This window comes from Ptychodera flava, chromosome 18 (assembly GCF_041260155.1).
Source record: "Ptychodera flava strain L36383 chromosome 18, AS_Pfla_20210202, whole genome shotgun sequence".
Taxonomy (NCBI): domain Eukaryota; kingdom Metazoa; phylum Hemichordata; class Enteropneusta; family Ptychoderidae; genus Ptychodera; species Ptychodera flava.
Window position 1 is genome coordinate 11,130,301 of NC_091945.1, and position 25,127 is coordinate 11,155,427.

Genomic DNA, 25,127 nt, shown 5'->3' on the forward strand with positions numbered 1-25,127 from the left:
AAAAATATTAAAAAACAATGTGTCATTCCTTGCTGTTGTTTGTCGATGTTGTAGATAATTGTAAAAGAAACTAATCGTGACAAAAAAACGACGTAGGTCGCCCAACGTCACTCCCGTCCTATTATACAGGACGGGAGTGACGTTGGGCGACCTACGTCGTTTTTTTGTCACGATTACAGTTTTCTTTTACAATTATCTACAACATCGACAAACAACAGCAAGGAATGACACATTGTTTTTTAATATTTTTTATTATCGTCATCATCACCATCAACAACAACAACAATAACAACAACACAACAACAAGATTACTCTATTCCCTGTGTTCATACATATGGAGTATGAACAATAACTAACAACCATCGTTAACTTAGGGAGCCCTTCAGCACATGCCGACTTATTATAAAAATAGCCCATCATTAATATCACAGAATAGACTGGTATAGATGAGGTCACCATACTGAGAATATAAGAGTTATTGCAGCTAGTGCGACAAATTATGTCACTTGAGTTCATTTTGGCAAGTTGCCTGGAACAATAACAATTATATTTTTGTGATTTTATTACATTTGACAATACTCAACTTCTCGCTCCATCCCTTCCTATTAATCGAGAATTCACAAAAGCAAGTTATTTTCTTTCTCCGGATACTGACAATCGATTGATAACCATTGTCGTTCGGGTGGGTTTTCCCTGAAACAATGTAACTGCACCAAAGAAGGTGAATTTCTGCCCCCACAACGCGTGTATCACATTCGATGATCGATCGTCGGTTGAAAATTTAATTAACATCTTAGTGACATCATCAAAGCTATTTCAACGCGCCCCAGAGGAACGATTATCAAGTATCGGGTCTGTATACAGAGAGCACACTGAAGTACTCCAACATAAATTTAGACATAAACATAGCTTACAATCGACGCACTTCTTAAATTACTCGAATACTCTAGCATATAAACAGCGCAAACACCACTTAACAAAGTACACATGGAATGGGTTGACAAGTGTTTTGCTTTCACTGACCAGTTTGATGTTTTTAGTTTTCTCTGAACTGCTGGATGAAATGCCTCCGGGATGCCATGGATGCGTTCACTTTACGGTACCCAAGGAAAGCCGGAATTGTCAATGGCTTCGAATTCACGCGGGGTTCTGTTTCAGCGTGTCTCAAAAATAGTGGCACTTTAGAAAAGGACAGGGAATTTCCCTCTCTTTCTATTGCTCTTTCCTTCCCTTTCTTTCATTGTCTTCCTTTTAAACATGTCTATACGCTGAAAAGATGGGTAACATCGCCCTATTTAATCGCTGCGCTTGTGTTCAGGTTTTGAATGGGCTGTGCGTTTTGAACCTTTGCTGAAAGTGTTCCATTAGAGACAGCCGTTACCTATCAGATATGACAAGATGTTGAATATGATAAAAAGTAGAAAAGAATTCTAAATATAGACCTCGTTCCACTAAATGCATAGCAGAGTAGTGCGCAGTAAGTTTGTGAGTCTATGTACAATTTAATTTATACCAATTTACGGAAGAGTATTATTCCCAGACGTCGCTCTTTAGCGTTTATCTATTGTAATCAACAGCCGACTTCAACATTACATTTTGACGAGATTAAAACCAATATCTAGGCATGACTGGGAAGTTAATTTACACGCTGGGGTAGATTTCTGCGTCACATGGTTACATTTATTATGCTTATCGTCAGGTCGCGGTATTTTTCTTTCAGCTTCCTGAAAACTGTCTCGAGTGAAGGAAAGTCATGGCGGACGCTGAAGTTGGGGAAGGCGCTGTTACCATGGATGCAATGAACGGGGACCATGTCGCTGTCAGTGAATTTCAGCGGGAGACTGTGGTGACGACCCGGGAGAACGGCGTTGATGTGGAGACTGTGACCGTGACCAAGACGGTGCAGGAGGTGAAATCTGGGGACGTGGTGACGACGAGTCAGGAAACAGTCACCACTGTCACGGAAACTCGGGATAACGACGCTGTCATGGAAACGGCGGACGAAAATCTGCCGAGGAAGGCGGAATTTGGGGAGACCCAGAGTGGAGCCTCAGACGAGGCGGAAAACGTACACGGTGAGTGTCGAATTCGTTCGGTTTCGTTTCTTGTTCTGCAACGAAAACAGAAAGTAGGCGGGCATCGTGAAAGTTAACTTGCAGGTCAACATTAAAAGCAACTAAGTAGAGTAAAATTATATGAGCAGAAAACGAGAACAGGAGAAAAGAAAAGAAAGAGAAAACAAATGACGGTCAATCGATTGAGAATCCGCAGCTTATTCAGAAAGGCGTGTACGCTTAATAAGAGATAAACAGAAACGTACATTAAGGGAAAAACAATACATCTCTGTCGCAAATACAATGTCAATGCACGCTCTTGAACTTGACGCACTGACGTCAGAATATAAACAGTCCTGGTTCTAATATTCAAATTGACAATTATTAGCCACAGAAACGTTGTTAATCTTTAGGCATAGTATTTTCATAAATGATAAATTGATATAATGTTGTTTCTATTGAGCGGAGCTGCGCAAAGTTATCGGTATGCAAAATCTTCTGTACACGTCAGGGCAAAGAAAAGGCCGGAAAAGGCTCTTGGAATTTATTTGCATACTCTAAATATGTTAACATGCATAAGACTCCACTCGGCATGTGCTTCTAACTGATTTCTAACTGGCGTCATGTATGTTACATCGGTGCTCACCACTAAACTCGATAAACACGAAATTTCATAAATAATGCTACACAGGAACCGTAAACAAAACAGACCGTGATACCAATTTCACAGTGAGATAGGGAGCTTCACAAATTGAGCACCTAACTCAAAGGCATTCAGAAAAATTCCATTAACTGACTTTTAAACGGGTCATTCGAAATTGCTAGAGCTAAGAAAAGCTCTAAAATGACATACTTTACACCGCCATACAGACGCACTGACGTGTTTTGTGCATAATGATATAAAAAAAATTATAATCCTGATTATCGTGGAGAATATTACAAGACTACTGTCTCGAAATGAAGTTTTGAATATAAATTTTATGCCTCTATTTTTGTAGAATTTAATCATCACAAAGTGTTCACAATTAACAAAAGAGAAACGGCATAAATAAAAAGTGGACGGTGCCCGTAAAATAATGTCCCAGAGATGAACAATGTTTGGGGCAAACTATATGTTATGAATAATTTATGTAATAAGGACAATGAAATGCACGTTAGCTCGGGCTGGAGGGCTGTCCGTGATGTATTGGTTTTGAGAACTCGACAGGTCTGACTTCGGCACAAGTGGGTCCTTCAAATAACCTCATTACAAGTTGAACTTTTGAGGGCGTGTACTCAATATAGTGACATTTCTATGAATGATATCATACAAAATGGTTTTCCCTACTCGAAAAAAAATATTTAAAAATATACCAAAAATTTTAATTGATACTTCAAAATCATGTGGTTGGAGGATTCTGTGACTTTTAAAAAATGCTTGACACTGTCAAGTGTGTTGAAAGTTGTTTATTGAGAAATTTGCATTTTGTGATTTGACCGTTCACTTGACAACATTGTAGAAATGAAGTGAACACTCTACTTCATGATCACCTATTGCGGATTGCCTCTACTTCATAAAACATGTGTTTCAAAGAGGGGAGACACTCAGTGAGCAATTCAATGATGAATAGGATACCTGTAGCACTTGTTAAAATGATAAAAACACACATTTTATGGATAATTCTACACTCAGGATTCGTAGCGATGGGCATTCTATGCATCATCAATGAAATTATTTAAGCCTATTAATAAAAATTAGGTATTGATACAAATGAAAAACAGCTCGGAAATAATACTCTATATTTTTGTGCTTTTGTTTTACACTTTCGCTATCTGTGCCAAATCTCTTTCAGTTTGAATCCAGTCATTTCTACAGTTACACCCAGTCTCTTCATCAGGGTTCCAAAACAATACATCAAAGCATCTGTGCATATCCCATTGCAAAAACTAACATCTATTGTCACGGCCTGACAATGAGATGGGATGTTTCCCGTTTCTAGTTACAGTGAACAACCCATTATTAATCACTTTAGTAATATAAGACACTAGGCACATGCTTTGAGTTATTAAAAGTGGGTGATTTTTATTGTTGTTCAGTAGTGTTGCCAAACTTGTGTATTCATTTGTACAAGAACTTACTGAAGTCAATCACACCTTGGATGACAGTTGTTGTATGCATGTTCTATATGAACACATCCATGGTAAATATGTCACATATCATTTTTGTGATATATGTGACTTATTTCACAAAATGCCATGTAAATTACACAGCATTCATGAAATTAAACCAAAGCAAAGTGTAAGAAAATAGCCAGCAACAAGGTGAAATGGTATATGCATACATCTATGTGTGTGTGTGTGGATACATACATTCATATCCATACATTATAAATCAGACATACATACACAGATATGGGCATATATATGTACATATTATATGTGCATAAATATATATATATATATATATATATATATATATATATATATATATATACACTTCATCTGTCTGATGATTGCAGGATGCATGAAACTTAAGTAACAGATATCATTACTTTGTGCTTTTGTACTTAAAGTAATTTTGTGTTATTATTTATATATGTATGTGTGTGTTTGAAAATGGTGTGATGCATGAAACTTGAGTAAAAGATATTGTAATATATATATATATATATATATATATATATATATATATATATATATATAAATTTGTCTATCTTTTGGATTGTTTATGGCATATCAATATTGAATATTGAGTCACTGATTTCTATAAAGCACCTTACACAATGTATTTTGTTGAAATTTAATGAGTAAATAATGACTGATCTGGATTGAAAAGACATACAAAAAAAATTAACACCTTCAAAATGGAGAATTGGAAACTTAAACAGTCGAACAACTTTGTGTAGTAAAACACTTTGAATACTATGATGCACACATCATTTCCCCTGTGAATTGAAATGATCACACTGAGATATGAAAGTTAGATTCTCCATTACCAGTCGGAGTTTCACCAATCTTTGTATTATCAATTTCATCACCGCCTCTGTGTGTGTTTTGTCAGTCAACTCAGCACTTTAACCCTGGCTTGCATTCCACCATGGGGTACTGTGTCCCTGTAACAAAAAAAAACAGTCCAAAATGTCTTTATCATTCAACAGCAGACGTACAAGAAAGGACAGGACAGCTTGAAGACAACTGATAGAAAGAGAACAATAGCTGTGTTGATAATAGAATTCAGGACACTAACCCAGAACAATGATCTGTCTCTGGTTTTTTTCATGTACAATGATTGAATGTTTGGTTTGTATTAAAAATTTGATGTCTCTCAGTGGACTCAGCGGGTGACAGCATTCTTTGAGAGCACTTAACCGAGAAGACTGGTGTACACTGAAATGTGTCAATAATGATAGACCTATTTTGTACAAAATACTTTTGTTGGTGGATGATTTGCACTACGGTGTCTTGAAGCTCTGTGACATTCTCTGCAAAAGAAAGTGACACAGAGGATTCAGACTGCTAGAGACATTCAACACTGAAAAGAAAACTTACAAGTAAACAAGAGCAGCCAACAGAGCTGTTTATGCTGGAAGTTATTCGTATTAACCCTTTGAGCGCCTAAGTCAATTTTTGTCGCCTTTATAAAATATAGGCCAGTCAAATTTTCTCAGATTTTTGCCAAAACTTTGATTAAAAACTGTAATCAATGAAATGTGATGTCCGTTTAGTCCAAAATTATCAAAAACATTACAGAAAAATTCATAAAAATTGGTAAAATGTTGCACTGAAATTTTGGTAGGAAAAATTACAGCACTCATAGGGTTGAGCAATTACTTGGTGGGCGGTCTAATTTTTTTTTCAATTTTATAAAAGGCAAGGAACAGACAAGTGGGCAATTACCCTTGCTAGCAGACAGTAAAATTGTATTCTCTCTATAGCTCAGAGGACAACTTGAAAATGGTCGAATGGGCAGATGGGAAAATGATTTTGATGTGTTTTGAAGTCTACCAATGGGAAAAACTTTGGGCAAAGTGATTGCAGTATGAATTTTGTAGGGACAGATATGGCAGTTGGGATGGGGAAATCAGAGATATTTCACAATGGGGAGTGGGTAAAACTAATGGAAAGGGGGACAATTTTTCCAATCAACGGGAAAAGGCATTCACAAACCACAGTATTATTTTAGCCCAAATTTGTGATGATTTAAATTTTGGATTTTGATCAAAATACATCAGAATAGCATATTTACACCATGAAGAAAGACCTCTGCGAACAATATCTGATAAGCCAGCCGCCCCCCCCCCCCCTCCCAATGAAATTTCCAGGTCAGTTTGTCAAGCTGAGGGTCTGTTGTTGCAATTTCTCAGTTCAGAACAAGGTTATCTGATACTCAATAATCCTTTGCTGAGAGAGTTGAGAAAAAATTACTCCATGCGCTGAAAGTGTGCAGATTCAAAGAGATTTGTGTGTCGTATTCACTGTAATCCAATACAGCTAGTAAGATTACACATATCAGATAGAGAAAACCCTGATAATCTCTTTGCATACATGTCTTTTGTAAAATACACATTCTGATTAAACCCAGATTGGTTTTCCCAAAGGATCTAATCTTACAACAGATTTTTTCTTGTTATTAAAGATCATTAGAAAACAGCAAGGAATAAATAAACATTCTCAGAAACTTAGTCCCTATGACACTGAGAGTTCAACACGGAAAATAAATTCCACAGATGATTCAACTGGCAAAATGTACTTGTGTCATTGAAGTGAACTCAGGACACATGTTCAGTTTCAGATCTGATTTCAGAACATACAAACCAATATGACACTACCTGCTTAACCTTTTGTGCGCCAAAGTCAATTGTTGCCAACTTTATAAAATGTATTTACCAATTTTTTCAGATTTTTTTCCAAATGTTTGACCAAGCACTATAGCCAATGAAGAGAGACGTCCATTTGATGATTGTCAAAAACAATTGCAAAAAATTCAAAACAATTGGAAAAATTTTGCACTGAAATTTTGGGCTAGAAAATTTACATCATTCAAGGGATTAAAAGGGAACTGGATCCTTAACATTAAAGTACTGCTTTCAGGGTCTTAGTTTTTGAACCCATAAAAATCTCACAAAGATATAAATGCAATCACTGGGGCTAGATGATGTCAAAGTGAAGTGGTCTGTGCATATCCAAGAATAGCTCTATACATATGGTACAGAATTGAGACAAACCTTCTGGATTATTCCCGTTTCCTTCCAAAAGTGAAATTTTGCAAATGGCTATTAATGACGTTTATACTAGGAAGAAGCCAGTAACATAATGAAGGGAATATACAAGCTTGCATTTGTGTCCACAAAGTCTACAAATCTTTCTGCTAAATTAACAGGTTCTTTCTGTCTCATTCAACTACATTTGAAATATATGTATACTTGATTTCCAAGAAAAAGAAACAAAAATACCGGCATGTTGCATTTCATAATTACTGATACAGTCATCTTTGAATTAGGTCAGACAAATAATTTGACACTTGTTAATAATATCACTGAAATAAACAAGCATAATAACCTTGCTCACTACTTGTTAATTTTTCAACTCTATGTTCAGATACCATAGCATTATCAATGGTTGAAATAATGTCAGCATTTAAAAACAAATATTTGGACTTTGTCAATCAAAGCTGATTAAATAGCAATCTGCATTACATAGCTAAATTTCAATTTCAAATTTTATCAGAATCAGTCAACTCTACTAAAGGTTGCAGTGATTCAGAGGGCAATAAGACTTAAACAAATTGCCAAAATTTAATGAAATTTCCTCAAATCCCCCCCCCCTTATTTTTTTTCAAAATCCACTTACAACTACTTATCAGGATCAAAATGAGAAACTGAAATGTTCAATCACTATTTTAGATGTCAAGTCACCAAGCAAGCTTTAATATCATCAGCAAAACATACAGTGTACAGTGGAACTGATTTCAATACCACTGAAGCATTTTTTGTAAAACTTTACCAAATAATATGGTTGAATACATAATTGGCAACCTTTGTTGTCAAGAAGAACAGCTTGCTTTAGTTGAGAATTAACTTAGCTATGACAATTCATGTCTTTCTAAGAACACACTTTTATTTCAAATCAAGCAGATTTCATTAATTACAAACTCACTGATTTTGAAGTTGTCAATAAAATTATCATATTTATATTTATGACAATCTCTTTGGCCACTGTTATGAAATGTTTACTCAAAAAAATCTTGAATGTGTGTTTTCACTTTTCTATTGTTAATCCTACCAAAATGGTTTGGCTCAAACCCATTGTTAGCATTGGTGTGTAAATGTGTGTGTTATGTGTGAGTGTGTGAGGACTTGTTTACAGGTAATGTTAGGGGTGTCAACAAGTTGAAGCCTTTATTGCAATCACATCTCCTTTGTGACACTGGAGTTTTAAATTGCCATTCAATAGCATCCGTGGAAAGAAATGTGAGTGCATCTGAAATGTAATGTCATATTTTAATTCTGGTCAATGTACTTCCTTTGGCTAACTATCATCAATATTTTCTGAATTATTTTTCCTTTTGTTAAAGTGGAGACTTCCATTGACTAATTGCAAAAGATTGTACAAAACAGAATTTCACATTGACCAGGTAACTTTATCGATATTCATCTTGGAAATGTTTGGACAAAAGCTTTCAAAGTGCTTAAGTCAGCAGAAAATAATTGACAGACTGTTTTTTATCAGGACACTTTAATTGAATTAATTTTAATATGAAAGACATACCTGCATAACGAGGCATTATTCAGTGATATCAGAAAACGTGTTGAGACTGAGCCGATGTGTCAGGTAGCTCTCAAGTGAATTTTTCATAAATTGCAAAAAAAATGGGCAAGGGTCATTGACCAACATAGCCAGCCATGTGTACATTCAGTGATGTAAAAATGCCATTTTGTGCTTTCATGTGGTTACGATCCTCACGAATCTCATAAATGGTTGTCACTTGTGCTCATGTTTTTGAATAGGAGATCTACAAATGCTAAGATCTTTAATTTCATTTTTTACACGAAATTATCAAACTGCTCACACATCATATAAGCATTTGTTCTTTGTGTCAAAGCTCTGCAAAAAATTTCATTTTTTTTTTAATTTTCACTGAAATGATACCATGAAAAACTCAGCTTTTCTATTTTGAAAATATCTCCACCATTATACATTCTACATTCATCTATTAAAGGTCTTTACAAAAAAGCATAAAATTAATTTGATTGTGAAAAATTTAATTTCTCACATGAAAACGTGGCATGTCATCTTTGTAGCATGCTCACAGTTGATAAACTGTAAGCTATTCCTTAGTTTCATCTCTGGTATTAAAAAAAAAAGCTCCAGAATTTGGTAATTGAGATTGTGTGACTCACGCCTGTCTCTACCAATTATTCAATTGAGATCCAGCGTCCTGCTGGGATGTTTTTTCACCAAACGTTTATAAATTTGAATTGAAAGTCCTATCAACACTGTAAAAAATTTCTGTTGTCTTCTTTAATTAACTGAAAGTCATATTAACGTGGTAACGAATTTCTGTTGTTTTTCTTAATAATAGTATGCAAACCTCGATTTTGTTCTTCAGCAGAGAGACATAAAATAGTGAAATATATATGTATAGCGTTAATTTTGAATGTTGGGATATATTTAGCTTTAGTATGAAACGTAACCATTGTATTAGGTCAGGTCATGAGATATGTACAAAGAGGGTGTTGATTGCAAAATGTATGAAAACAACAAGTGAAATGTTATAGAACAGATTGAAAGAGAACCTCACATATGTACATGAGAACTACAAATTCCAGGAATAATACGGAATACATTTTTTCATACAAGTACAGTATTCAGTATTTTAGACTGAGTGTAAAATGGTCTACGTGATAACGTTGGGAGTATCCCATTGTTAAGGGTCCATCTGCAGTCTATTTAATCTGCTGGTATCTTGCCGGATTTCATCAATTGTGTCGCACAAATGGAATTAACATAATTACAGGAACCGCACATGTATTTGTTCAGCCAAAAGCTGGCCTTTCAACGCCAGTGACGTAATCTTTTATACATGAGTCACGGAGTCTTTCGCTTTTTCTCATCCAGTCAAAAAAATTTCCAGACTCTTTCCTTTCATTATTATGTTCCGAAAGAATTCCCATTGTGAGCTTCAGACCTGGAAAAGGATTGTCGGTTGAAAGCTCTTGAGATGCGTTTGAGTCCCTCAGTGGATTTCACTGCAAATATTGCTGGTTGTTTGTCGAGAGGTGGAACAAACACTGTGAAGCCTGTAAGATTTCAGTCTATAAACAGAGACTAGCATTTTAATGGACTGATCAAAAAAGGACAAGAAACTTAATTGTCTGACCTGCAGTGAACAGCTTTGTAGGAGTTTAAAAAGAAACGGCCAGTATGATCTGGGTTTACCTCTTGTGAATCCCTAAATATTCAAAAAACATGTATATAGTTTGTTAACTGCACAAGCATTACACCAAGACAACTCATTGAAACTAAATTGTCAAATTGTCTCCAACCTTTACAGGCATGGCTGAAACTTTTAGCTTGAAACTTTTGTGTTTCAAGTTTGTCTTATGAAATACGGTACGTGGTTCATCGTAAAATTCTTTGTTCAGAAATGGAATGTGACCAGAGTGGGCTGCAGTGCCGGATGGCAAAGGCAAATGAAAAAGCTAAAGCTACAGTCGCTGTTTAACTGCTGCGGCGAGAATAAAAGAACAACAGCTGTTGTTGAAACAGGTGTTACACTTTCATTGTCAATAAAGACAGATTTTTTCCAATCAGGTGGTGTTTTTCACAGCACAGTCACTGCTCTTCAAACTTTCCATCTACAGTCAAACCAGCCACTGAACAATATTTACTCTGTAAGATCAAATAATTTGATGGACACTTTACGCATTTTAGATGGAGAAGTAGATGTACTAACATATCAAAATATTTCTGTAAATTTACAAACAAGCAAAAAGTCAAAGATGACACATGTTCTGAAAACAGTGTGGTGGAATCTCATTTTCAATATTCAAGTCAAATCCTCTTTGTAATTAAATTTAAAGCATCCCATACTTTTCAAAAGCATTGAAAGGATTTTGGTATGAAGTAACGCTGTGTTTTCAAAGCAAGGCAGAGAAAACAAATGTCAAACCTTTATATAATATCCAGAAATATGTTCCATAATTATGCATGTTTCACATAATTGCAATTGTTTCATGCACAATGAAAGGTACACACTGACTGGTGTGTTATTCACAGTGAAATGTTGGCAGGCCATTAAACATTCAAAGTAAAAGCTGAGTTGTATGTACACTGCACACAGTGTACAAGAATACAGTAGCACACACAGTGTCATCCAGTAAAGTTTGGACCATACCATTTTGCTTCAGGGGAGCAGCAAGAGGGGAGGGGTCACTTTAAAATAGCAATTTCTCAAACTGAAGCTGCAACAACCTTCCCAGACAGAAGCATTCAAAAACAGAAAAACACCAAAGGTACAGTGAGCACAGGGGACTCGTGCTTGTTGTTTATTTGTGTATGTTTGTTTGTGTGTATGTGTTTGTGTTTGTTTATTTGTTATTTTTAATAAAATAACAGCGAAAAGCTGTTTTGTTAATATTTGTCAATAAAGAGCAGTTTATTTATTTGTTTGTTTGTTTGTTTATATATTTGTTTGTTTGTTTGTTTGTTTGTTTGTTTTGTTTGTTGATACGTATTTCCGATGGTTAGGGTTAGGGTTAGGCTTAAGTTAGGGTTAGGGTTAGGGTTAGGGTTAGGCTTAAGTTAGGGTTAGGGTTAGACTTATTCACTCCCTCTATTGAGATATATAGAGGGAGTGAATAAGTCTAACCCTAACCCTAACCCTAACTTAAGCCTAAGCCTAACCCTAACCCTAACCCTAACTTAAGCCTAACCCTAACCCTAACCATCGGAAATACGTATCAACAAACAAACAAACAAACAAACAAACAATATATAAACAAACAAACAAACAAATAAATAAACTGCTCTTTATTGACAAATATTAACAAAACAGCTTTTCGCTGTTATTTTATTAAAAATAACAAATAAACAAACACAAACACATACACACAAACAAACATACACAAATAAACAACAAGCACGAGTCCCCTGTGCAGTGAGCAGCACATACTCTGCAATCAAGTAAAATTTGGACAATACCATTGCACTGCAGGGGTGCAGCAAGAAGTGGGGGTCAATTTTTCAATAGCAGTATCTCAAACTCAAGTTTTAACTGAACTACCAGTATGCCAGGTAGAATTTGAGAAAACTTCAACAGAAAAATCACAATAATTATTATCTGATCTTTCCACTGTAGTAGAAAACAAAAATGAGGCTCAGTATTTTTTCTTGCATTGATATTTATTATCTGAGAGCGGACTAAAGGTACAGCACAAATATATAACCCTATCACCAAAGAATTTCACAAATGTTCTGAAATTGTTTTCTATAAATACACATACATTAAACACACACGTGATAAATGATAAAAATTCTCATTAAAATAGGGTGTTCATCATTGTGCTCATGAGTATCGGTAACATAGAGACTCTTGAGTCAGTTTAGAAATTTCTAGAGCATGTGGAATTTTCTCAAGTCAAAGAGATTTTTCTTGCACCAGCAACTGATGCATAGTTTGGTTGAGAGGACAGTCCTGTCTGTACCATCCTGTCGATACCATCGCTTGCCATCTTTCAGTGAGCAAGAGTTAACTGAACGTTGTTATTGCCCCTAAAGGATGGAAGACTATTTCACAGATATAGCTTGACAAAAGTTTAAGGAGAAACAGATGTACGACAAGGTGTTTTGGGTGATAATGGACGTTGGTGTCTTCAATTCTCTTCATAAAATAGCAGAAAATGAGTGCTGCTGTAGATAAAGCTATCAATACTACTGTAAGCAAACTAGCTGAACTTTTGAGTGACTTTCAACTAGGTTAGATGATTTCCTTTACTTAGCCCCATTTCACTTCATAGCTCAGATCTGCATACTCCACAGTGTTTTGAAAATAATGAACAGCATCAATAACAAAAAATTTCTTGCTTAGGAAAGATGAAATAAGGATAAGAAAATAATGTTGTGTTTTTCAAGTTTGTCCAAAGTAACAGTTAGCATCACAAATCTGTGGTTTGAAGATTCATAGTGCAAGTACCACAACTCTCCACGTTCGACGTTGATAATTTACGGTGCTTTCTTAGGGAAATAATTTTACAGAAAAGTTTCTGGTATGTGTATACAAACCATTAAATCTTGTCTGGCATTTAGTATAACGACCCTTGCAACTTGCCCCAGTTTCATCTGTGTTGCCCCCTCCTTTCTAAGTTTTTGGTATAGCCCTAGTGTTTTGAGACATGTGGTTCATTCTATTATGGTGAATGGGGATAATTCCAAGCAAAAGCTGCTTGGTTTGACAGGCTGATACATCTCTAAAGGTCTGATGAATAAGTGGGGGTCTTAAAAAGTAATACCAATATTATGTCAAACTGCACAGCCCAACAGTATAAACAAATTCATCATGTCAATATATATATTTGCACAGGCTTACTGCATAAGTGCCAGTTCAGATTTTGAATACAGTTTAATAGCATAGGTTAGATTTGTTTATTCGGAGTATACACTCAAGAGAAACAGTGGTATAATAAGGTTGATTTGTTTTCAATTCAATTGCCATAAATCCTGGACATTGCATGAATCTGAATCTAAATTTGTCACAGAACAAATCCTTTTCGAATTGTGTTTATTCACCAAATACCCAAAATGCATTTCATGAATCTTTAATATTATGACATCCTGATCAGAAAACATTCTGAATGAGTCTGATTTTACTTTGAATTCATTGTTGTCACGTCTTGTTCGAGCGACAAAATTTAATAAGTGTTTGCTGTATGGGAAAATGTATTTAACGTAAATTTTTTGTGGCTTATAATTTTGATGTAATTTGCCAATTATGGTTTAAGTGCCAATTAGCAATAATTTTCAATTTGGGAGAAACTTGCAAATTACTGACAAAAAAGGTAGAAAACTTGAATAAAATTAAATTTGACAATGCTTCAATTTCAAGGAATGAACTTTGTAATTGTTTTAACCTGTTCACCCCCAAGTCCCTGTAAACAGCTCCATAAGCACCATTGATAACAAGGGATTTGGACCAAACCATGGTGGTGAAAGGGTTTAAACCATTCCATTACAAAGAACAACAAACAGCTAAGGTGTTAAGAAATCCGACAAAAATATGGATATTGCTTGCCTTACTGCCCCCCCACCCCCCACCCCACCCTATCCCTTCCTCCCCATTTACAGTAGAAGCCCACACTTGCTGAAAAAAGGAATGAGAGTATAGCAAAATTTAGTGTTGATGGGTTAAGTACTGACTGAAGTAAAACAAACAGTGGCGTACCAGAATATCCAACTCTACCAGCAATTGACTTCAAGACATACTTCATGTCAAACCCAACTGATGTAACTTTACACCAAAATGCCTGCAAGATTGGAAAATATTAGTGTAAACAAATGATGCTGCTGTTTTGATCCTTATACAGAGTAAAAGAAAGTGCTTGATATCTGCCATGGGCATAAATATAGCTACCAGGACGATACTGAATAATTCTCTTCAGCAAAGCTTGAATAATTCATACTGAAATGAAAAAAAAAATCCCCATGTCCAAAATTTGATGTACAATGTTAAAATAAATTCATGAACTCAACCGCTCTGGATAGAAATATTAAAACACCATCAGTTTGTCAATGTTGATTTCTGGTTTGGATTGTATTAAAATAGAACTATGTGAATGGGGCCTACTTTGGTTTCTAAAACAAGCGTGAAGAAAAAAATCAACAGCAATCTTTTTTTCAGATAGGAAAATACATGGCAAAAATTCAGATTTCCGTCATTCTGAATATGTTGCCAAAATTTTGTCTGGATTTCCAAGCAAAATTTTGGACAGTATAATTTTTATCACATTTATTCAATGGCAGCAACACACATTATTTTCATCAAAGCACAGTTTTCACCATAATAGAGGCACTATATGTATAACACAAATTACATGCGCAGTGGACATTTCATGCTGTTATTGAATTTTGAATGCACTAATAACATAAAGTGACTGGAGAAAATCAATAGGCATTCATAACCTGCTGTATTTTGACAGCAGCTGGGAATAATGCAAATTATAATCTGGCTGTCTTATAATTTCTTCAAATTTTACTTTCCCTACAGGGCTGCTCCCAAATAATATTTGATATTGTATTTTTCAAAACATTTTGAACACTGGGCGGGCCACTGAAATTAACCCTTTGAGTGCAAAAGTCTATTTTTGTCGCCTCCATAAAATATAACATGGACAAGTTTTTCACAGATCTAGACAATTTTTTTTCAGATTTTCCCCAAATTTTCGATAAAAAACTGCAGACTATTAAAAGTGCTGTTCATCTGGTCTAAAATTATCAAAAAAAAATTACAGGAAAATTTGTAGAATTTGGTAAAATGTTGCACTAAAATTCTGGTGGGAAAAATTGCAGCACTCAAAGGGTTAAGACTTCACTTATCAAAAAGCAAAAAAATATTGTTGATGGTGTAGTTACAAGACTAGATGTATATCATGAATTATACTTTCATTTTTTTTCTGAATATACTCATCCTGGGTTGCTGGAGGAAAACAGTGCATCAACATTAAATGATATGATGGCTTGTATCGAGAGCCCTAGGCATAATTTATGCAGATTTGAACATCATAGGAGCACATCAGTAATGATTACCGCTTTCGGAAATGATTAATTTGAAATTTGGTCGGGTATTTTTTTATTCCTTGGTGTTTTCTCTTGAAATAATTTTTAAAGTTTGTCATTCAAATTTCCTAGACCAGATATTTGAAAAAAATAATATCTTGAAACCTGATGTGTTTTTCAGTTCAAGTGATGATCATTTCAGAATAAGCTGCAGCGCTAGACATGATAAAATGATTAGAAACCTAATTTACTTGTTATTACTCCGGGGAAAAGTGATGAAATTATGAGACTGCTAATTTTCATAAGAATTATCATCCTGGAACATTGGTTGATGTCTGTACAAAGCTTGATTCAGTGATAAAAACAAGTTGTTAAATTGATACCTGAGGTTTTGGGGTGACAACACTCGGTTGATATGACAAAAATGATCATTAATTCATTGCAGTCTTGGCACTTTTGTAATTATTTCACTGTACCAGGGCCTTGTCTTTCAGTTGAGGCAAATGAACTGCACAGGCGAGTGATTATTGAGATCATTCCTATGGTGCATTGCGTCTAGCGGCGCAGACCATTCCATTTTTATTCAGGGGAAGATATTCCAATAACATCCACTTGTCCATCAGTCATAATTCATATCAGAGTGCTGCTCACGTTTTATCTGAATATGGTAATAGCATTTTCAAAGTATATTTTCTTGCATAATAGTGGTATACATTTAATATCGGTCAATACCAAGGTAAACCTTCCCATGATATTTTTTTCTTTTTCCCCCATGGATGGGATTTAGTAAAATAGCTTTTTGATATCCAGTCTTTGGTTTTCACAGAAACTCTGACACAAAAGGATGACACGTAAAACTCTCTTTGTTTTCCTTTTTTGGTATGACTAACTTATCTGTAGAGATTTTTGTCCTTCGTTATGGTCACAATAGCCTCTCTATGATGTCACTGTTTTTTGATACAGTTTTTGCATGTTTGTCAATTTTGTATTTGTTTACTTGATCTTTGAAAACGACTCTTTGCTGGTCAACAGAACAGTCAATAAAGTTATACAGTTACCACCAGGAAATTCTTTTGAAGTCGCAGGAACAAAACAATCTCTAATTTTTTCAGGACAAGGCCGAACTGCATTATCAGCTGTACTTGTTTGAATTGTTGCTTGAAGGGTACTGACCTTTGACCACAGAGTGTGGCTGCTCCAAACATCTGTGGACGGACATTGAATCATCAGACCAAAGACATGACAGATGAGGTGAACTGACTGTGACAAAAATAGAATATAGGCAACTGTGCTAGCCCAGTGTGAACTATTCAAAGACATGTGACATGCATTACAATTTTGATGGAATTGAAGCATGCATGTTATTTTATTACAAATGCACACTGAATGGGAAAGAATCAAGGATGAAAAATTTATATATCTTGTAAATATGGGGAATAATTTGGTGGTAAAACAGATTAAAAAGTGGATAAAAACTTTCTCTTGAATAGAGTCTATGATGAACCTCTTTCTGGAAAGAATTTAAATATTAATTTTCATTATAAAATGTAATCAATACTGTATAGACAGTACATAGTGCTGGGGAAACTAGTTTAGGTATTTCATTAGAGTTTGTGCACCAATGTTTTCCATGAGGAACAGTACGTACTGTTCAGTAATATGAATGTTGTTGTGTAACTACGTCTTCACAAAGTAAACATATCTGTACTTTGTATCTGAGTCACATTGGTCTGAGGGATGGCATCATTTGTAATTTTTATCATTTTAATTCAGACTTAGTGGCTAAATGTTCCCTTCCATCACAGATGGTCTGCTGTGAGAAACTCTTTGTTTCGAAATGGTGATATTCAATTATTCAAAGCCTCTCTTTGGAGTCTGAATGTGCCATCACTCAGGTATTAATCTGTTCATTCATATAGATCTGGAGAATTAATTTACAAATTTTGTTGAAACCTGTGAAGTCTGATGTTGTGAAAGGCACTGATACTGTTCTTTAAGAACATTTAAGAATTAGCAGCCTCATAATTTATTATTTGAATCAAAAAATGTATTACATGTGTAGAGCCACATGGATATAGCTTTGGCAAAGTCAACTTTTTATGATGTATCAAGTGGAGAGAGTAAAAAGGGTAAAAATTCCAACCCTAGGTTCGTGTTTGCCTGATCATGAAGAGGGTCAGTGGAGCACACAATTCATGAACAAACAAACAAATGGGCCGGCAACACATTTTATCAATGTTTCACACCAGTGCACTGAATGCATCACGTCAAATAAAACCAGCCGAACGACACATAGATGATAAATAGTAACTGATTGCAATACGCACGCAGAGATGGAATATAATTTATCAACTTATTTTCCAGCTTTTTGAGGATTCAACCACATAATGCATCATAAATTACTTTCATGAACACAAATATTTATGGCTATCATCGTGCAATATTTTCCCTCACCCGCATGGCTTGTCGATTGTGAATAATGTAACTGCTTTTCAAACTGTAAAAGTGGAAAATCAGTAATATTTCTCTGCACACAATGCAGAAATTAGTGCAACTAATTCAAATATGTTGTGATAATTCTCAGAAAGCAGCAAAATTTTACAGATTATGATTTGTTTCTGCCTACATTCTGCATGTATAATTTTAATGTAGTTCTACAACACCTGCCAAATTACTTTATAATTAAACGTGAGGCCAAAATATCAGAGTCCAGGGACACTTGCCGTAATTTTTGATACAAATATATTTTTATTATAACTGTTCTGTAAAACAAGAACATTTTCCCATGCTCCCCCTTATTATAATATTGAAATAGAATGCCTCAGCCGTGCAAACACACAACGTGTACAATATGTGGTGTTGTTTCCAAAAAATGAAATTATACCTAATGAAGCTTGAAAAGAAAGGTAACTTCATTAAGCAATGTTGCCTCAAGAGAAGATTAATATTATGGCTTTTGTTTGACATCAGATCAATTTTGTTTTAACATAATCATCATTGATTCCATAATTAGCAGGCCTGAATGAAATGGCCTCAGCAACGACGTCCGTGCAGTTTAATTTTTGTAATTTGAATATCAGCCATGACAAAAGACAATAGATTAAAACTAAATAAAGTGTGTAATATGGCACAAAAATAACTTCTTTGGTAAACCTGTCTTCATCATTTTATTCTTAGCCAATATGTTTCATCCAAATACTTTTTTACATTTTACATAAAGTTCCAAATCTCCAGTAACACAGCCTAGATTTCTGATGATATGAAGTAAAAAAAATACCGTCAATGACGCTGTACCTTCTCTAATGTGTGGCCAGGTCAGATAATTGGTTGTTGGCATGGAGTTGTTGGTAAATAGTTGATGATGTAGGGGCATGAGGTGGGATATGGACCCAAAGAACCCAAAAGACGATTAAATACATCAATCAAAAAAATTCTAAGCTACAGTATAAACTGCCTAAAGATAGTTCAATGTGGAAAAAATTTAAACAATTCAGAAATAAGAATTAACAGTCCAAAATAGTAATGACGCACTTCCTTACTGACCTGAGTGCATGTGAAATACACAACCTGGCATCTGTAAATTAAATGTATACCAAGTGATCATTTCCAGTCACTTTTAACTGTTTTTAATGGATTTTCCAAAGAGTCCTGTGGAAATGATGAAAAACGCTTATCTGGTCTTGTGTTTGTATAACCATATGGCTGATAATTGTCATAGTATTGAAAAAAAATTCAAAGTGAAGAAATTACTGTTTTTAATAGGCATATTTTCCTTGAAATACATGACCGTGTAAAGAATATATGCTTAAAGTGTTTAAGAGTAAATGTCTTTTCAAAAAATAATTTAATTTGTGACCAAAGGATTTTTATTCTTTGAGTTTACAAATTCAAACATTGCAATTTGTTCAATCATCTTGTGCAGTGCAAAATTTATAAAATGACTGAAAAACAAAAAAAAATTGGCAGAATTACAGTCTTTGTGATGTAAAATTATGGGTTGACATCACAATAACTGTTAATCTGTTTGAAGTACTAATATACTATAATTTAAAAAAGAAAAATTCATGCAGAAATGGTAAAATATATTGTCAGCAATGTAGTGTTAATTTTGACTTTACATCAAAATATGCCTTTGCTGGATACCAAATATATAGGGCGAAATATCAGCCATGTTCAGCAAAATCCACACAACAGCATTGATCCTTTTCTAATTTGATTTGATTTGCTTATGTTATCCTTGTATGACAGTCAGTACAATATGGAACTTGAACACAACACAGTGAATAAGTATGCTGTAAATGAAATGGTGTGGCTGCATCCACATGCAGCAATAGGTGTGCCTGTCTCTCACCCCTCATTTCCAACCTGTCCCATCCCTGAAAAAATAGTTTGGTCTTATATTTATAATGTTAATAATTTCTGTATTTGTTAAAATGTGCGCATCTCAAAAACTTTTGATCATAAACATTTTCATTGTTTTTTATAGCTGACCAATCAGTTAACCTGTTTATTTTGAATATTTGCGCATTTTTCCTCAGTATTTGACATTTTCTGAATACCTTTTTATTCAGTTTGTCATTTTCTAAAAGTTTAAATGCTCCATTGTGTGGTCAAGCTTTCCACAAGCATCAAATGTGGTACTTCATATAGGAGGGTCTGCCTCTAGAGGGCGGGCATCATGAACACTCCTGTGTTTGTTGGTTAATTCCTCCACGTAAACTTCTGATTGTACTGTAAACATTGAACATGGCCGACGTCCGATTTTTTTGTCTAAAACTTTCACTCATTTTCGTTCATATGACTCTGAAACTCCAGGAAACGATTGGGAAGAAAGGGTTATCTTGAAATATTGAGGTAGTCGCCGATATTTTGCAAAATTAAATGAGAAAAAATGCAAGGAAAATGCCGACAGGCTTACACAAGTACACTCAGTGTGACAGTTTCCGGACGACCTCAGTTTTCGGACATTTAGTGACATGCTGTTAGTTACACTCACTTCGCTCCGTATCGATAGCGTTTTACAGGTCATGTGACCTCATATTATGTCAGGTGACACTGTTGTCCCGTTTTCGATAGTTTTTTTGGTAGAAGCTATTGAGTTCGCTACGAGCGGCGGTCACAAATTGTCGTCTGACACCGCGTCAGTGATACTGTCAACATACTGCCGTCAGGTCAAAGACAGTGAAATTTTGACTAAAGTCCTGATTTAGCATTGAATTTTGAATGTGGGGGAGAATAATGATTTTGAAAATATTCTTTCCATTGTTCGCTACGATTGCATGTAGTTTTAACGAAAACTGCGCAGTTGTTTCGAGAGAAAAAAGTACATTTAATGAACGTAAGAAGTGTACAAGTTTTCGGACAGACAATATTAAGCATAATTGTGTAAACGTAGTAAGTGACTTACCGCGTAAAAACTTCAAACTTGACAGGTAAATAATGCCATACGATGAAATATACTCGCTATTTTTATTAAATAATGCCTGTGTGATTCTAATACAAACAAAATATGCAATGGAAACAATTATAAGTAATACTCACTGAACAAACTTAGCGAAGTTAGCCACACCGTACTATACAAGGTGCCGAAAGCAACACATACAGAGATAGCCCGTGTCCGATATCTAAGCGCTATACATGTCGAAATATAGTTGAGTCGTCCATGGATTAAACATAACTAACTATCATGAAATATTCTTATATACAGTTTTCTAAACACATCGAAATTAAAAATCGGTGGTTTGAAGTTTCAAATTGTCAATACTTAGCTCCTAATCACATTCCAAACACGACGTCCGATTTCTGGCATTGCAGTCCGATTATTACGCCTTCAACATGGGGTCAAAACTTTGGCAACTTTGACCCCGCAATACCACTCTCGTCGTGTCAACTGAGTTTGAGGATAACAACAATAAAGTTTCTAAAGGTATGGTAATAATATTTCGTATTGCTGGTCATTTACGAAACGACTTTGGGCGAAATTCACTACCCTGTCCGAAAACTGTCACATTGAGTGTACAGTTTTCAGACTCGGAGGCATATGATCATCTCTGCAGATTATGCAACTGGCCCAGATCACGTGAGGCCATGAGGGGATATCCACGCAACTCAGTACCAAACACTAGCGCTCACAGAGTGAGCAAACACAAAGTGAGTACCCCTAACGTCAGCTCAGTAGTCTGTAATAGATTGTAGTCAACTAAGAAACCTTGGAGAAAGGCTTAACACTGTGGCTATGTTAAAGTCCCTTTTGATTTTTGTCATAGCTCAAAATCGTTCTCCCACACCTCAACCTGAGCCATGAACACCCCCACCAGTTTATGATATGACCCATCACAATGGCATGACGTAAACGGATCTTGACAGACGGAAGTCTTGACAGACGGAAGTTCTTGACAGCAGCATATTGGTTTTCAACTCTAATACCTTCTCTGTCTATAAATAGACACGAGAAGGTAAAAATGCTGAGACTTTAATCGTTTGAGTCAAAGTCGATTTTTGTTGCCTTTATACAATATAACGCCAACAATTTCTTTCAGATGTAGACAATTTTTTCTGATTTGTCCCCAAATTTTTGTCAAAAAGTGTAACCCATGAAAATTTATGTCCATTTAGTCCAAAATAATGGAAAAAATTACAGAAAATTTTTTTAAAAATTGGTAAAATGTTGCCCTGATATTTTGGGGGGAAAAATTACAGTGCTCAAAGGGTTAATTGTTTAACTTATAGGGTCAGTAACAATAACTTTAGATGATTTTTTTTACTACGGTATGATATGTTTTTGGGAGTAGAACAAGAACTTGCAAGTGACATACAAAACAAAAATAGTGAGACAGAAAAAAATCATCAAAATAAGTTACATACATGTATATACTGGCCCTTTGATATTTAGACATTTCATAGCTCCATGGATATCAAGGGTGTAAGGAGTTTGATGATCAATCATGCTTGTTCTATTTTTTTTTAAAAACCAACACGTCAAGCTGTTCAAGTCTATAGCCATGGTCACAAGTCCAATAACATCAACACAACAGACAGACATAACAAACAAATGATAAATCACACAAAAGAAACTGTCAAACAAACATCGCTAACTTTACCTTGACAGGGCAGTCTCTACTGTGTTATATAGCCAGGGTTTACTGTCATGCTCAAATGTCAAAGTCATAAACCAGCTGTCAACATTTAATCTTGGCCATGATCCAAAGGTTCTAGCCTGCAAAATTAGTTTTGGAAATTTTAGTGAAAAAAGGCAACTTTTTAGGACAAATGACAGCATACTTTTTTCTACCTGCACACGTACAGCCTTCAGTACTTCTTTTGGCCTCACTCAGATCTCTAGTTTGACCTTTCAAATTAAATTTGGCAAATCGATTGTACCTTCAGATTAATAATCTCATAATCGACATGAACATTGACATGACAGAAACATTAGATGAACATTCATTGTTTAATTATACTTCAAACATTCACTGAATGATGATCATAAATGTTTGATTGTGTTTGATTTGTTCACTGGTTAAAATTACAGAAGTTAGCTGTACTACATTAAAAATCGCAGCTTTCATTTTACTGAAAGTGTGCAGACAAAGTGACATGTGACGGCACATTCTGTATTTTGGGCACTCAATCAATACCCAATTACAGCTCCTCTTACAAACAGATGTATTGAAGATGCACACAACACAGAGTCACATTTTGTAACAAGGAAAGGTATTGGTTAGTTAGCATATTGGTTAGCATATCTCCCCTGATATGGATACATGTGTGCAGGTCCATTTACACTCATCAAGGGCGCTGTTGAATAACTTTTGGCCCTGAAGAGAAATGTGCAATTCAATTTGAAAATTCAAAAAAATACAAAAGCTGTATCACTGACAAGCAGGGGTTCAACACACAAATGGAAATATCATGGTATACCATCCCAGGGGGCAAAGATGTACATGAATGAGGGAGATTTCCTCACAATTTTCAAAGAGACTGGATTACAAATTGCATGTGACAGTATCAGAAAAAAATTTAATGTAGAATAACCTCTGAGATGTTTATTATGATTAGAAAGGAAACTATAATATTGTAATTTAAATATGGAAATTGAAAATATTTGGCCTGCATAATGGAATAGTTGTTACCTCCATAGTTTCAAGAAACTCAAATTCACGTCAGAACAACTTAAGATGGCAACCTTTGTGAGTAAACATTTACAAAGAAAGACTTGGAATGAAAATTTTAAATTTTGATAAATGAAATATTTGCATAACTTTTCATATTTGCTACAGTGAACAAGTTGTCTTTTCATTTAAAATTGAAAACAGGTCACATTTGATTTTTCTTTTTCAAAAACTGCAAAATTTACCAGATTTTTCATACAGATTACCGTACTACTGTACCTATTGTTACTGATTTTGTCGTTTTGTAAGCCTTTTATGAAAACACATAACAGATACAGTACTAAAATAGTATCAGCATGATTTATTTTGCTTTCATGTTGTTGCCGGGGTTCTTTTGTCATCAACACTGCTCATTTAAAATCATTAAATTACCAAACTTTCACATACTACACAGTCCTGTACCTGCATTCTCAATAAAAAACAATATATGACAAAACAAAACACACAAAAGTGTGTGATATCTTGAAACTGTATTTATATTTTCATCCCCATCATTAATACTTGACGGCAACTATTTGCTGCTCACTCAGTTACAGAAGGCTAAAATGCTGATGATTCATATACCAGTTGAAAAGGCATATTTCTAAGAATAGACCTGAAGCAACGGGATCAATAGCATGACCTTAAAATGGAGACGCATCCATGTTGTAGAGGGTATGTGTGAACAAGGCATAAAGGCAGTCTGCTAATTCAACTTTCAAATGTCAATACCTTTCAGCCTTCAGGTTAAAATTCACATTGTTGTAATTTCTTCTTTCACTTTAAAATGTGTGCTGCCCGCGTTTTTCTGAATAAAAGCTTTATAATTATTCTTACCTAAAGGGCTGCATTGTAATAAATAAGATGATACCGATGTTATCAGGGAAAATTAATGAAAAATCTCACAAAAGATAGTCTAATGGTACAAAACTGACATGAATTGGTGACAATTAACTTTATTAAACACCAAACAACACCTGACAACAGATAAGATGTTCCGTCCAGGTCTTGTTTCCATATCTTCCCTGTTTTCAAAGAGGATCCATCATACCTGCTATCTCATCTACTGTCTATTCAGTAAATTGTGTGTCACAAAATAGTTCTTGATAAACAGACTGTCTCAAAGTTGATGGGTAGTAGTGGTTACATCCCTGGAACGTGAAATTTCATTGAA

General features: G+C 35.0%; 1 protein-coding gene and 1 long non-coding RNA gene across 11 annotated transcripts in view; one reads left to right on the plus strand and one right to left on the minus strand.

Moving 5' to 3' along the window:
* Positions 1 to 1,753: 1,753 nt before the first annotated feature.
* Positions 1,754 to 25,127, plus strand: part of LOC139116823 (microtubule-associated protein tau-like) — a 55,051-nt gene continuing 31,677 nt past the window's right edge. For all 8 annotated transcript variants that reach the window (XM_070679509.1, XM_070679511.1, XM_070679513.1 and 5 more), the window contains exon 1: positions 1,754 to 2,075. In XM_070679509.1, the coding sequence (XP_070535610.1) occupies positions 1,754 to 2,075 (322 nt within the window). The remainder of the gene's footprint in view (positions 2,076 to 25,127) is intronic.
* The window catches only part of LOC139116824 (uncharacterized), a 35,524-nt gene continuing 12,372 nt past the window's right edge, over positions 1,976 to 25,127 (minus strand). Inside the window, exons 3-4 of one of the 3 annotated variants that reach the window (XR_011548396.1) lie at positions 5,030 to 5,146; positions 1,976 to 2,110 (exon numbers count right to left, since the gene is read on the minus strand). This is a non-coding gene — a long non-coding RNA (uncharacterized lncRNA). Of the gene's footprint in view, positions 2,111 to 4,946; positions 5,147 to 22,903; positions 23,020 to 25,127 lie in introns of those variants that run through there. The other 2 variants (XR_011548397.1, XR_011548395.1) reach the window with 2 other exon arrangements.